The sequence below is a fragment of the Balaenoptera physalus genome, assembly GCF_965194825.1.
Source record: "Balaenoptera physalus genome assembly, chromosome: 11".
NCBI lineage: Eukaryota > Metazoa > Chordata > Mammalia > Artiodactyla > Balaenopteridae > Balaenoptera > Balaenoptera physalus.
In genome coordinates this window covers 10,542,258-10,556,790 of record NC_138896.1, presented here as the reverse complement: position 1 = coordinate 10,556,790, position 14,533 = coordinate 10,542,258, and the positions used below count along the sequence as shown (strand labels likewise).

The following is a 14,533-nucleotide window of genomic DNA, read 5'->3' as shown; positions in this document are numbered from 1 at the left end:
AGGGGAGAGGATTAAGAAGAGGGAAGAGAAGGGTGTCACTAAGCGCAGAGAAGGGAAGCCAGAGGGACCCGAGACAAGCTCCGCGGTGTCACAGACCTGGTGGGCTCGCTGCAGCGAAGGCCACTGAGCTGGCAGCTCCCTAAAGGCTCGAGGGCTGAGCAGAAGCACAGCCTCAGCGGACAGGGCCGATCGGGGACACAGGGAGAGTAAATGGTTCCCCCAGGGATGCCAGGCCTTTCCGGGGCTGAATCCTGCTAAAGCCACAGCTGTTCAATGGCCCAAACCTCCTACTTCCCTCAGCCCAGCTTGGGGGGCTGTCTGGGAACGTGAGGCCCCTCAGCAGGACACCCAGGGAGGGGAGAGCACATGGCGGAGCAGAGCGGCCTTCTCCAGGCAGGGTGGGCTGCATTCCAGACACCTGGGGTCTTGTCAAGATGCAGCGGGCCCAGCTGGGACATGGCAGCACCTGTGTTTTCAGATCTGGTTCCCCCCTCCCACGGAAGACCGAGGGTCCCTCACCATGGATTTCCAGAAGGTTCTTGGTGCCAGCCTTGCGGTGCAGCTCATCGATGTTCTGCGTGATGACCGCGACCCGTCGGCCCTGCCTGCCCAGCCGGGCCTCACACTCAGCGATGGCCAGGTGCCCGGCGTTGGGCTCCTTGCTCTGCACCACCTCCCGCCGGTAGTGGTAGAACTCCCACACCTGGGATGGGTTTCGGGCAAAGGCCTGAGGGGTGGCCAGGTCCTGGGGGGCAGAAAGGAGGCAGGGGTCAGGGAGGGAAAGAAGCTCTGATGCTCTAGAAGCTGGGCGGTGGGACACTCCCAGGCCCCCTTTGTTCTAAGCAGAGAGGCAGCTTTGGGAGGTGCCCGCAGGAACACGTCCGTGTAGGTTCATGTGGCGTGGCAGCCGCAGGGCGGGGCCTGGGGCTCACGAGGGACCTTGGAGAAATCGGTTTTAACTTCCCCAGTGATGAGGCAGGGAGACTGCAACCTGTCTCATCTTCCACTCAAGTAAGTTACGAACGTGAAGTCGAGTAACAGGCGGGAAGGTAATTTAGTCTGGAATCCACTCTTTCATGGAGCTCCACATTACAGGATACCAAGCTCATTTAATCCAGGAAGAAAAGTAAAATGCAAAATGCCCAACTGAGGTATAATGGCCATAGTTGAAAAACTCGGTTTTTATAACTATAATGATAGGTACACACACACACACACACAGCTACACATATTAAAAAATAGTATATACATTATAGTAACAGGATATATATAAAATACATATTTTTTAAAGTACGATTCCTCTTCTAGGAGAGGCAAGTCTCATTGACGGTGGAAGAGCAGTGTGGTCGGTAGCTGTCTGGGGCTGGAAGCTCGGGGGAGGGGAACCGTTGGCAATGACTGAAATGTTCCAAAAATTGATTGAGGCGGGGTTGGGACTATGCATTTTATTTTACTATAAAGGTCACCCTTCAACCTGGTGGTAAAGTCAGCCTGCGTCTGGGGGGGTGGACCATCTGCGCCGTGGACCACCCACATCAACCCTGTGCTTCCTTCCTTCCCGTCCCCACTTAGACCTCCGGGGGCCCGAAGCGGTCACAGGCAGCGCATGAAGCTGCAGCCCCGGAACACAGGTGGGGTCAAACAGTCGACTGACTTCTCTGGGTCCCCCCAAACCCTGAGCTGCTCTGACACCACTGACCGCCCCTCTGGAAGCTCCTCCTGATGCCCTCCGAGCAGCCCCGCCTGCCCCTACCCCGCCCCGCTTCTCAGATCCAGGGACTGCTGTCCGCAGCTCCTCCTTCTTGTGGGACCCTAAGGGCCCTCTGCTCTTCTTCCTCCCCTCCCTCACCTTTAAGGTGATGATCCCCAGACTCGCCCGGAGGGCACCAGAGAGGTGACAAGACATCCTAAACATCTGCCAGCCTGAGACATTTAATAGGGGAAGGAAGGGCAGATTCATTAACCCTTCACTCGATAAGAAATTACCTATGAAATCTGGAAGTCATGTATTGAAGTAATTATTCATGATTGCCTTCTTTCGACCAACAGAAATCTATTAAGCATCTACATGTGCCAGAGTTCTGGGAGCTGGGGATAGAGCGATGAAGAAAACAGGCACATTTCCCTGCCCTCCAAAACCAGGGATTTCCTGGGCCAGGGCGAGGGGAGGAGACTGCCTACGGGGCCTTGAGGGAATATTCTGGGGCACAGAAACGTTCCACACGGTGATCCTGGTGGTGGCTGCACCAGTGTGTAAATTTATTAAAACTCACTGAATTGTACACTTGAAATTGGCGAGTTTTATTGCACGTATTGGGTTGGCCAAAAAGTTTGTACGGGTTTTTCCCATTATACCTCAATAAAAACTGAATTTAAAAAACTGCATGCCCCCCAGAGAACTTACATCCTAATGACCTTCATATAAAGTTTTGAGCATCAAGGCCTAAGCCTTTAACAATTCAACACTGTTTTTCACATGAAAAGTTCAGAGAAACTTTTAAAAAATGTGTAATTCTTAATCTCAACATCTATAGAAAAGTAATGAATTACACTAAACGAAGTTTTCTGGTTCCACTTTAGTTACTGGAAGAAATCCAACTGTTATCTGAATAAGTGCAATCAATACATGCCTAGAAAGAAAGGAAAGAGGCTGCTTTGCTTAAATCTGAGATCTTAATCATACGGACTGTGTGTCGATGCCAAAACAAACAGGACAAAAGGGTCATGGTAAATTTCGAAACTTTCCTCTCTGGGTTTCAGGAGTAGGTATAGGTTCCGAGTGAGACACTATTATGGCTTCAGGCAGAAGAGCCTCTCGGTGCTCTGGAGACAGGACTAACCTGAGCCTTCCATTTTCTCCAGTAACCTCCCGCTCCTCTGAAAGTCGGCACCCCACTCTCAGCACTGACGCCAGCCCCTGAAATGATGACGATGTGCTTGGCTTTTGCAAAACACTTCCGGAAGTCAGCCATACCTAAAGAGAGAATAAAATCTTGGTCAATTCAGTGTACCATTTGGACATTTACATCCCAAATCAATTGCCTGTATTTTGAAACTTGACCTTGCGTGAAATTATACTTTAAGATAAGCAAATAAAAATCATTCTCGTACCATGAAGACACCCCCGTGCAACTGATGTGTGAGTGTACAACATCTTAAGAAAGAGATAGGGGCTTGGGGCGCACAGCACTGGCCCTGCATCCCACCCCATCTCCCGCAAGCAAGATCTTATGTGAATGACTGACCCTCTGCCATCCTGGGTTTCCTTGGCTGTTTGACGTGCACAATAGTGCCTTCCCTAAAGGGGGGTTACTATGAGGATTAAAAACCGCTAATGGACGGGGATGCAACTTCCTTCTTAAAAGTAAAAACAAGCTTGTGTGTGTGTGAGGGCTGACCTCAGGCCCGCTGCACCCCAAAGCATTCCCTTCCTTTCCAAATTCACTTCCCTTTGAGGATCTTGCTAATTCCAGCTTCCCTCGGCATCACTACTACCGGGGTGAGGATGAGGGCCCCTCCTCTGTGAATAGATGCTCTGTCCCAATCTGGACCCATGACCTTCTCCTTTACGGCTCGAGTAAGAGTTGGTCTTTACAACAAGACGTCCCCAGAGACTTGGGGTAACAGAAGGGAACTGAACGCAGAGAATAACACGACCGCGGGGAGTCGTGGTCACAGCCTACGGCTTGCGCTCCAGGATCCACGGCCTAATCCTGCACCCCCGGGCACCCTCCCGCCTGATCTCAGACCAACGGGGGCAGCAGCCCTCCCTCCGTGAGGCTCACTGCGCCCAGGCGCTGCACCAAGCACTTGATGGGCATCACAAGGCCGACTCTGGTCCCGAAACGAGTGTCATCAACCCAGGATAAGGACGAGGAGGCAGACCCAGAACTGCCGTTGTTTCTCCTGGTGGCAGAGATTAGGCTGAGAGCAACACCCTCTCTCCCAGGCACTGCGGCTCTGCAGCCTTCGTGCCTGGGGTGAGGATATGCCATGGCCCCGGCAGGCCAGGCCTAAGCAGTGCAGCAGAGCCGAGCATGCGCTGTGGGGGAAGAGACTTCCTCCAGTGCCCCTACCCGGAGAAGCGAGTGTGGACCAGCATGGCCTGCGGCTGGCCGGGGCCACCGGGGCAGGGTCTGCCGGGCACGGGTATCTTCCGGGAGTGGCCAGTCTGTGCTGAACCTTCAGTGGAAGCAGGTTCCTTGGCTGATGGAGCAAGCTCTCTGGTCTCCCCCGGGAGGAATGGCAGCCGAGGCTAATCAACCCTTGGACGGATCGAGTGCCCCTGAGACATGGAACCGGCGATGGAGGAAGGGAAGGAAGACAGTGGCATGGGGGCTCACAGACAACGAAGTGAACGTTAGAGGGAAGGTGACGTCATTGTGTACCCCAAGCTGGTGACGTGGCTCGTACCGGTTTCTCATGCTTGATGGCTCCTCCAGGCAGGGCAGGGCCCTCCTCACCCTTGTAAGCTCAGAGCTGCCTCTGTGGCTAGCCCAGGACAGAAAATCTCAAAAGAGGCTCAAAGCCTCTCCTCCCCTTCCCTTCCTCTCTGACGACTGGTAAGAATAAACAAAGAATAAAAGCAGAGCCTCAGAAACAAAAGATGCGGAGGCTCTGGCTCCCTCTCTCGCTTGGCCCTGGAGCTCTGGGACCATGCTTCCAGCAGCATAAGCTCAAAGGAATAAAGACGGTCTAGGCACACTGTTCCCTCGGGTGTAACCAGCCCAGCGACCTGCCAACCGCACTAGCGCTCTGCCGGAATTCGCATCCCTTTCAGAGACAGACCAGTGTGAAAAACAGGGCCCACTAAAACTGTCCAAGGAAGAATTCGGAAAAAGAAACCCAGTCTGGGTGGGTTAGAGGTTGTACTCTGATCTAATCTCCTGAAAGAACAAGATGTTTAATAAGAAAATACATCAGTACTTTTCTAGGAACTATTTACATGACTCCTGGATTCAAAATCTACAAACATCCTTAAGGACCTAAAGTTCACCCATAGAACTTTCCCCTAAAAGTCTTTTCTATCTCAAATTGTAAACTCTGTCATCCTACTGATGAATAGATTCCTAGGTCAGAGTTGACTTGCAGGTTTTTGTCAGGTAGAGATACAAATCATTTGTCTAGTAGAAAATTTAACCCCATAGTACCCCATAGGATGATCACTAGCTTTCTTGCCCTGCCGAGAGGTGAGGGGTTTAAAATACAAATCATGCGTGAAAAGCTTAAATGCAAACATTCTGAAGAAGCAACAGAATGTCTTAAATGGACTTAACTTGGCTATTGAGAGATAATTCTGACCCTGTCCTAGAAAGGGCTTCCCTAAGGACAACAGGACAGAGTGACTTTCTCCAGCATCCTGCCCCGTACCCACTTCAATACAGACATTCCCCCTCACAGGGCAGGAACATTCAGGTATTTCAAATTCCACTGGAGATGAGATGGCAGGCTTCGAAGACCTACTTGAACTTGGACGAGCCATTGTTAGGCAAATCTTGGTTTGCACAGAGGCTGGAGGCTTCAATCCACAATACAGCTGGGAAAGTAAACGGCTTGGGACAATCCAGAGAGGTGGCATCAGGTTCTCTGTGTCGCACTAATTATTGAGATGGGCTTTAGAAAAATCACAAAACAAAGAGAAACAATCAGAAAATACTGGTATTTCTGCAAATATATACATACACACATACACATATATGCAAAAGAATGCCCTTAACAAAAATCCTCCGTAGCAATTTTTATGGTGTTCATCCTCTAAACCAGCTGTTTTCATTGTGTGTTCTAAAGCGCTCCTAGGTGCCCAGAATAGTGGTTTACAACGCATGGTCCCCAGACCAGCATCAGCAGCATCCCCTGAGATCTTGTTAGAAATGCAAAGTCATGAGCTCCACCCCAGATCCACTGAATCAGGAACTTTGGCAGTGGGCCCATATCTGTCTCCGGGTGATTCTGATGAGTGCTCAAGCTTGAGAACCACAGCCTTAGAGGCTTGGGAAGGGGTCAGATGGGAGAACTCATTTGAAACACAGCTTCTGATGCTTTCAAAACGGTATGAAAACCACTGGCTTCTCAACTTTGCATCAAAATATAGCTTCTAGGGCTTCCCTGGTGGCGCAGTGGTTGAGAATCTGCCTGCTAATGCAGGGGACACGGGTTCGAGCCCTGGTCTGGGAAGATCTCACATGCCGCGGAGCAACTAGGCCCGTGAGCCACAACTACTGAGCCTGCCCGTCTGGAGCCTGTGCTCTGCAACAAGAGAGGCCGCGATAATGAGAGGCCCGCGCACCGCGATGAAGCGTGGCCCCCGCTTGCCGCAACTAGAGAAAGCCCTCGCACAGAAACGAAGACCCAACACAGCCAAAAATAAATATAAAAATAAATAAATAAATAAAGATTACTATAAAAAATATATAGCTTCTGTGAGAATGTAAATTCTGAGAACTGCACTAGGCAGGGAAGATATGCACTATGACAAGAAATAGGGTTAAGATGACATCGTCTCAAAGAAAACTGCGAGTCTTAAAGCGCACTTAGTAAATCTTTACCTATCCCTGAGGAGTTATATAAAAGAAAAACAGACACAGAGAAAGGCCATATTCAGATCCATGACATCAAAAGGGTAACTGACATAGCTGACTTCTATCTAGTGGATCACACTGTTGGCAGAACTCAGGATTAAAGGTCTGTATATACAGGAAAAATAGAAAAATAACACATTTCCCAAAACCTTACAATCCCTTTGGAGGACAACCTATCAAAAACAAATGCATTTTCCCTTTGACTTAGCAATCCCAAGTCTGGATATTTTTACAACAGTGAGACTTGCACATATCCAAAATGACATATCTACAGGGCTGTTCTTTAGACTACTGTGATTAACAGCAAGCGACTAGAAACAACCTACATGTCCATCTGCAGGCAATGAGTTCAATAAACAATGACACATTCACAGTATGCAACATGGCTGCTATAAAAAAAGAATGCACGTATGACTCTACGTATATGACATTCTAGACTAGATAAAACTATGGGGACAGAAAACATATTAGTGGCTGCCGGAGCAGGGAGGAGTGAATACACAAAAGGGCACGAGAGGATATGGGGGAGTGACAGAATTGTCCTACATCTTGATTGTGGTGGTGGTTACATGATTGTGTTGTCACAACCCACAGGACTCTGCACTAAAAAAGGGTTAATTTTACTGCATGTAAACTATAAAATAGTTTAAAAATAAAAATAATGGGTTTCAGTTTTGCAAAATAAAAAGAGTTCTGGAGATTGGATGCACAACAATGTGAATGTACCTAACACGACTGAATCGCACCCTGAATAATAGTTAAGATGGTAAATTTTACATTATATGTATTTTACTACAATTAAACAACGACCCAAATGAACAAAGTCTAATTCAAAGTCTAATTAAATGTGATTTGCTGGTTGACTCAGTACTTATAAGCAGACAGCTCGCTGGCTTCAGAAGTGAGTGTTGATATCAGTAGAGCAGAGGGTATTCAGAGAGGTTAAAAATAAATGTCTGGAAGATGAGCCTCAAAACTCTGTTAGTGTCAAATCAGATTATTTAATTCCATACCTCTTTCCAATGTTCAGATTTCACATGTTAAAAAACAGAATGAGTTGTTCCCTCTAATCTGATAGAGATCTCCAGAATAGGGGACAAAAGTCAGGTGCAAATAGTGTCTTGTAAGAGAAAGGAAGGGGGATACAAGTTATACCATAGTACTTACTTGCATTTGTGTTTTAAAAAAAATGGAAGAATTCCCAAGAAATCAGTAACAAGAATTGGGGTGAGAAGTAGGATGTATGGCGACAAAAGTGGAAGTGAGGATTTTCAACAGGTGTGTGTATATATTGTTTGCATTGTCAGTGCTCTCCGGCAGAAGTCTAGAACACACCTGCAGCTGAGCAAGTGCCAGGACGGAGCAGCTCACTGTAAGGAGCTGCAGGCGACCTGGTGATGTGTTGGAAAGGATTTATTACAGGATTCGGGCTTGTGCTGGGTAAAGCTGGGGAGGGTCAGGAAGGAGGCTGTGATCGGGATTGGATGCTGTCAGGAAAAAGTATACTTTAATTGGATAATTCAGTGAGTGTGATCTAGGAGGAAGGAGTGAAGTGAGGCTTGAGCTGGGATTGGTCAAGAGGCAGCAGCCCTCCTATTAGCCAGGATAGGAGGGTGTTTTGCCATTTCTGTGGTTTAGACAAAGTTCTTATTTATGTCTGGGTTCAGACCTAATTATGGAGTTGTCTTATTTTTGTCCAGATTCATCGTGATCACAGGGTGGCCTTGTCTGATGTTGGTGTTCTGTGAAATTATTTATGTTCAGCAGGCCTATCAGACAGTGCCAGGTCAAAATCTGGAAGCAAACCAAATGTCTATCAACTTTTAAAAGGGTAAACAAATTGTGATTCATCCATACAATGAAATCTTATTCAGCAATAAAAAGAAAAAACTGGTAATACATGCAACATGGATGCATTTTCAAAATATTACACAATAGTAATACGACAGTGGAGAAGCCTGGCAGATACTACCTTAACCAAGTAACCAAAGTTAACATCACCAGTTCTAAGACATACTGACTTCATCTACCTCCTTCATACTACTTCATCTTCATCTATCATATGATGCCATGAGAAGAGCAAAATATCACTTGGGTGGTATTTTTCCCCAAAATGCATTAGCTCAATTTAATTGTAAGAGAACATCAGACAAACCCCAATTGAGCAAGCATTCTATGGCAAAAGTGGCCAGTACTCTTCAACAAAGCTATGAAGGTTATGAAGGATAAAGACTGGGGACATGTCCCAGTTTGTAGACTAAGGAGGCGTGACAACTAAATGCACTGTGGGATCCTGGACTGGATTCAAGACATGAAAAGGGACATTAGTGGCAACATCTGAATGAAGTCAGCCAATTAGTTAACGGTACTATATCAATGTAAACGTCCTAGTTTAGATCTAAACTAGTACTAAACTGAGTAAGGTAAGATGTTAACCTTAGGGGAAACTGGGTAAATGGTATATGGTAACTCTGTATACTATGTCTGCAACATTTCTATTAACCTAAAATTATTTCAAAAATAAAGTTGCGTGGCTTCCCTGGTGGCGCAGTGGTTGAGAATAATCTGCCTGCCAATGCAGGGGACACGGGTTCGAGCCCTGGTCTGGGAAGATCCCACATGCCGCAGAGCAGCTAGGCCCGTGCGCCACAACTACTGAGCCTGCGCGTCTGGAGCCTGTGCTCCGCAAAAAGAGAGGCTGCGATAGTGTGAGGCCCGCGCACCGCGATGAAGAGCGGCCCCCGCTTGCCACAAGTAGAGAAAGCCCTCGCACAGAAACGAAGACCCAACACAGCCATAAATAAATAAATAAATAAATAAATATTTTAAAAAGATAATAATAAAGTTGCTTTCTTTTGAAAAAAGGAAAGCATTATGCTCAGTGAAGGAAGCCAGACCCAAAAGGCTGCCTATTGTTTGAGACCATTTATACGATACTCTGAAAGGGCAAAACTATAGGTACAGAAATCACCTCCACGGTATCCAGGGACTGAGGGAAGGGGAAGGCAGGTAGGGCCAGGGAAAATTCTATGTCTTTATTTTGTGGTGTTTTTACAAAACTCATAGACTGTATAACAAAAGGGTGAATTTTACAGTATATAAGTTGCATTTCAATAAACCTCACTTAAAAACAACAAGAAGCAAACAAACTTTCATGCAAACAAAATGTCAACAAATTTTCACTGTAACCTGTCTCTGCTTTAATCAAAAAGACTGGACAAGTAGCTTGGAATTCTGAAAAAGAGAGTAGGTTAGAGAAAAATAGTGTAGTGTTGGTTTCCAGAACAACCTCAGGGGACAAGACCCTCTGGAGTCATGAGGTCAGAGGCAAAGATAGTGCCAAAAAAGGCCCCTGGCTGACAGGCTGCCAGGGGGAGAAGGTGGGCAGGCTCAGATGCCCAGTGGCCAAGGAGGGCCACTCTGGTGGGCAGCCTGCAGACCACAACAATGGGGATGCCCGACTATCCTGAAAAGCCCCCCAGTGCTTTATTTAAAGGAAGCATGAGGAAAACAACTTGGCAGGATTTTCCACCAGCATGCGCGTAAGCTTCTGACAGACTTCAGTTGATTTGGAAAAACTAACTACTTGAACACCTCAATAACGGTGTAACTATCTACAGTTTATACTTTATTTTTTTAACTATGGAAAAATTTAAACATATACAAAAATAGAATAGTATTACTAACTCGTATGTATGTTCCCATCACTCAGCTTCAATAATTATCAAGAAAAGGGGTTTTTCTCAGATCCAGCTGAGGCTTTAAGATATTGTCATAGATGATAAATGTTAAACTTGCACATCTTCATGATACTGTAAAGATTAATGTTCCCAAAACTGCTTCACTTTACTAAAAGCTCCTTATATGTTGCATGAAGTTACTTATGCTACTTTGTGCTTAATATGTTCAGCTATTTCTCTCAAAGATGTTTGACTGCACTGTTGCTTTCTAATATTTAAATATGGAGACATCAATTTGATCCAGAAAATTATTTTCTTCCTCTGTAAGTTTTTAAATGTTAGAAAACATTCCCACTTATTTTCAAAGAATTCTAGACCAACTCCTGAGTAAACTGTCATATTTTTTCTTAGACATGAAGGTAGGATTTTTAAAGTCATTAAGAATTTAAAAGGATTTAAGGATTTAAAATCCAATCAACAAAGGCATCAACATAAAGCAATTGACTATACTGCTATATGCACAGCTCTTCTGCATGAGCTTCTAAATGGTGGGTCTTCTGCTGGATAGTTGTGAAATGAAGGCAAACCTTCATTCTACTCTGAACTTAAGTATTGAATTTGTTGCTAATTATAAAGAGTTGTCAAAAATTTGAGAATATTAAGAAGGAGTTTTTAATTAGAATTGACAAAATTAAGACTTGTATTATCTGGGTAAAATGTTATTAATTTTTCATCTAAGTTTTTCTATTCAAATGTTCTCATTATTGAGTAATAATAATTACTTTCACCATAATACTGAACTCAAAATAATAAAATGGAAAAAAGTTTTCCTTGCTCATGTTTCAATATTCCCAAAAACCACTAGTATCTAGATTGTTTGTCTAGGAAATGCAATGAGCAAGTACTTTGGGGGAAGACAGCTTTAGCTCTCATCTTATGTGAATTATAATGTCTACTGACATACACTTATATTTTATATATATATAAACATATATATGCATATAAACAAACTCATGAATTGTATACAATTAAAATACTCCTTTTGGGCTTCCCTGGTGGCGCAGTAGTTGAGAATCCGCCTGCCAATGCAGGGGACACGGGTTCGAGCCCTGGTCTGGGAAGATCCCACATGCCGCGGAGCAACTAGGCCCGTGAGCCACAACTACTGAGCCTGCGCGTCTGGAGCCTGTGCTCCACAAGAGAGGCCGCGACAGTGAAGAGGCCCGCGCACCGCGATGAGGAGTGGCCCCCACTTGCCGCAACTAGAGAAAGCCCTTGCACAGAAACAAAGACCCAACGCAGCCATAAATAAATAAATAAATAAACCCAAAGTTAAAAAAAAAAAAAAGTTGTGCCATTAAAAAAAAAAATACTCCTTTTAAATATGTATATTCTTTTTATTTCAAATCTTTTATCATATTAATTTATTAGTGGAGTCTAAGTTTTTCATGTCTATCTGAAGTAATGCATCAGTGAGATAATTTTGGTCTTATGGGTTACAAAAACTAAACAGGTCTACTGCCTGTTTTATTAGTCATCACATGACTTTTTTTTTTTAAATGAATGTAGGAATTGTTTTGCTAATTTTCCATTAACTTACAAGATGTTCTCCAAGTCTCTCAGTAAATGTGAAAACAAAGGAGAGATTAAGAACAAAACTTTTACGTTTTAGAACAGTGCCACCTGAAGTTTATCTCCATGATTGTAAATGCTCAGAACATAAGTCTATTTTCAAGATGCTACCTCAAAGTATTCATCGGAAGCATCCTCTGTGCCAACATTTATCTGCGATTCTGAGGGATCAGGGTGGGCAGTGGTTCTAGCTTCCACAAGCTCACAACCTGATTCAAGTGCAAAAGCAAACACCTGGGTGGTGCAGTGATAGGGTAGAAGGTCCCCACTGTGCTGAGTCAGAGGAGGAAGAACTCAGGTTATCTGGTCCAAAAGCCCTCAGGGGTGAAAACTGCCCTGGGTGAAGCCCCCAATTATCCTGCCTTGATTTTACCTTCAGGTGGGAAGAAAGGCCTCAGGAGAGAAAAACTCATTCATCACAGTCATTGGGAGCTTTCTGGGTGCAGGATAGGTTCCCAAACACTGATATTACTCTGGGTGAATGGCAGTACCCACTTAACCAGGCTTTCTTGTGAAACTGGAAACTCACCTACCCAATTAGAAAAAAAGAAAAATGCCTCAGGTTCCCTGTTGATAAAGGGGGCACCCCACCAATTCTGAAAAATACAATAAATGTAAGGTTATATTAGGAATTCGAGAGAAAAAATAATTTACAAAACATTAATTTGAAATACATGATAATGGGCTTTCCTGGTGGTGTAGTGGATAAGAATCCGCCTGCCAATGCAGGGGACACGGGTTTGAGCCCTGGTCCGGGAAGATCCCACATGCCGCGGAGCAACTGAGCCCGTGCGCCACAACTACTGAGCCTACGCTCTAGAGCCCGCGAGCCACAACTACTGAAGCCCATGCGCCTAGAGCCCATGCTCTGCAACAAGAGAAGCCACCACAGTGAGAAGTCCGCACACCGCAACTAGAGGAAGCCCACGTGGCAGCAATGAAGACCCATCGCAGCCAAAAATAAATAAATAAATTTATAAAAAATAATAAAATACACAGTAAGTACATTGCAAAGGAACTGCAAAAACTTACACAGGTGTTCACTAAATACTTTTTGAACACCTATGAGCTAAATAAATGCAATGCTCTAGCGCCCAGGTATCGACGCTGGCAGACTCACTCCCTCTCCCCTACTACCACCTGCTCTTGTCAAGGTCACCAGCCTTGCTAAACCCAAGCCTCCTACTTGATCACGTCCAGCCTCTGACCCATTTGATCATCTCTCCGGGAACCACTTCCTCCTCCCGGCTTCCAGGCGCCATCCTCTCCTGGTTTTTCTCCTACCTCGCTGGATCTCCCAACCTCCCAGGGCTTCAAGATGGCACTGCCCCCTCCAACGCCCAACACATGGCTCCCACCTCATACAGCCAAGCCCGAACTCCGTAACGTTCCCCAAAACTTCTTCCTACAAAGCCTTAGGGCACCATCCTCCTTGGTGCCCACGTCTCCTCTCCTTCAGCATCTCGCACCCACAGCCCGACAGCTCAGCAAATCCCGAGGGCTGCAGCTTTACACTACCTGCGGATCTGGCCGTTCCTCCCACGCCCGCCAGCAGGCCTAGGCCACCCCACATCTGCCACCCGGGCTGCTGCAGTGCCCAGAGTGACTCTACTCCAAGGGGCCGTCCTGCCCGGGGCCCCCAGGGGCTCCCCCTTCACAGAGGCCTACCAGGCCCACCTGCCCCGGCCACATGACTTTCCGACCTCGTTTCCTCCCCTCCCTCGTCTCTCGGGCCGCAGCTGCCTCTGTGCTGTGCCGGGAAAACACCGGGCCTCGGGCCTCCGCACGTGCGGCTGCGGCCGGGGCTGCCTCCCGGGTCCACCCGTGGAAGTTGGGGGCGCTCCCCTCCCCCTCGCGCTCCCCCTCCCCCTCGCGCTCCCCCTCCCCCTCGCGCTCCTATTCTCCCCTCGCGCTCCCCCTCCCCCTCGCGCTCCTACTCTCCCCTCGCGCTCCCCCTCCCCCTTCGCCACCATCCTGGACCCCGGAATCAGCGGGTGCGTTTGAGCCGCGCAGGCGCGCCGCTGGCCGGCTGGCCCCGCCTCCGCGCCCGGCCCGGTGAGCCCCGGGTCCACACCCAGCCGCTGAGCTCGGCCCCGCGGGAACGCGTGCTCTGCCGGACCCCAGGCCGGAGCCCAGGAAGGCCGCGCAGACGCCGGCCTGGCCCCAGTGCTGACGCACCTGCAGGAGACCCGAGCAGCGGCAGCGGCTGCGGCTCTGGCGCGGGGGCGGGACGACGAGGCCGGGGGCGGGACGACGAGGCCGGGGGAGGAGCGGCTTGACCCACGTGTCCGGCCTTCCGCGGACCCTGCCGGAGACGCGCACCTGGCCGGGTTCCCAAGCCTTGGGGGGCCCTTCCCTGGGCCTGTTCATCGTCGAACAAGATTGTTCTTTTGCATTTCTTTGTTTGGGGGACGGCCCGCCGGGGGGAGGGGACAGGATCTTACTTCGTCTTTGTGAGCTTCCCAGACGTGTTGTGAATGACGAGCTGGTTTCCTCCTTGAGCCTGCAGTTGATCGCACAACTTTGCGACAGAGCACTTGGAATTATAGGTCGGCTTTTTCTGAGACGCTATTTCCAATGATGGTTAGCGGGGCTCCCAGGCCAGCCCACCAAATCTGAGTGCCGGTGCTGAGATCCTAACCC

The 14,533-nt window shown here is 47.5% G+C and overlaps 1 protein-coding gene across 10 annotated transcripts in view; it reads right to left on the bottom strand.

Moving 5' to 3' along the window:
* The window catches only part of SIRT5 (sirtuin 5), a 28,841-nt gene extending 14,694 nt beyond the window's left edge, over positions 1-14,147 (bottom strand). For 2 of the 10 annotated variants that reach the window (XM_082415236.1, XM_082415237.1), the window contains exons 1-4: positions 14,069-14,147; positions 5,464-5,613; positions 2,841-2,974; positions 520-745 (exon numbers count right to left, since the gene is read on the bottom strand). In XM_082415236.1, coding sequence (XP_082271362.1) covers positions 520-745; positions 2,841-2,974; positions 5,464-5,578 — 475 coding nt within the window. In that variant the 5' untranslated portion in view covers positions 5,579-5,613; positions 14,069-14,147. Of the gene's footprint in view, positions 1-519; positions 746-2,840; positions 2,975-5,463; positions 5,614-12,263; positions 12,397-12,423; positions 12,487-13,248; positions 13,382-13,408; positions 13,535-13,558; positions 13,736-13,964 lie in introns of those variants that run through there. The other 8 variants (XM_082415240.1, XM_082415238.1, XM_082415239.1 and 5 more) reach the window with 8 other exon arrangements.
* Positions 14,148-14,533: the final 386 nt, after the last annotated feature.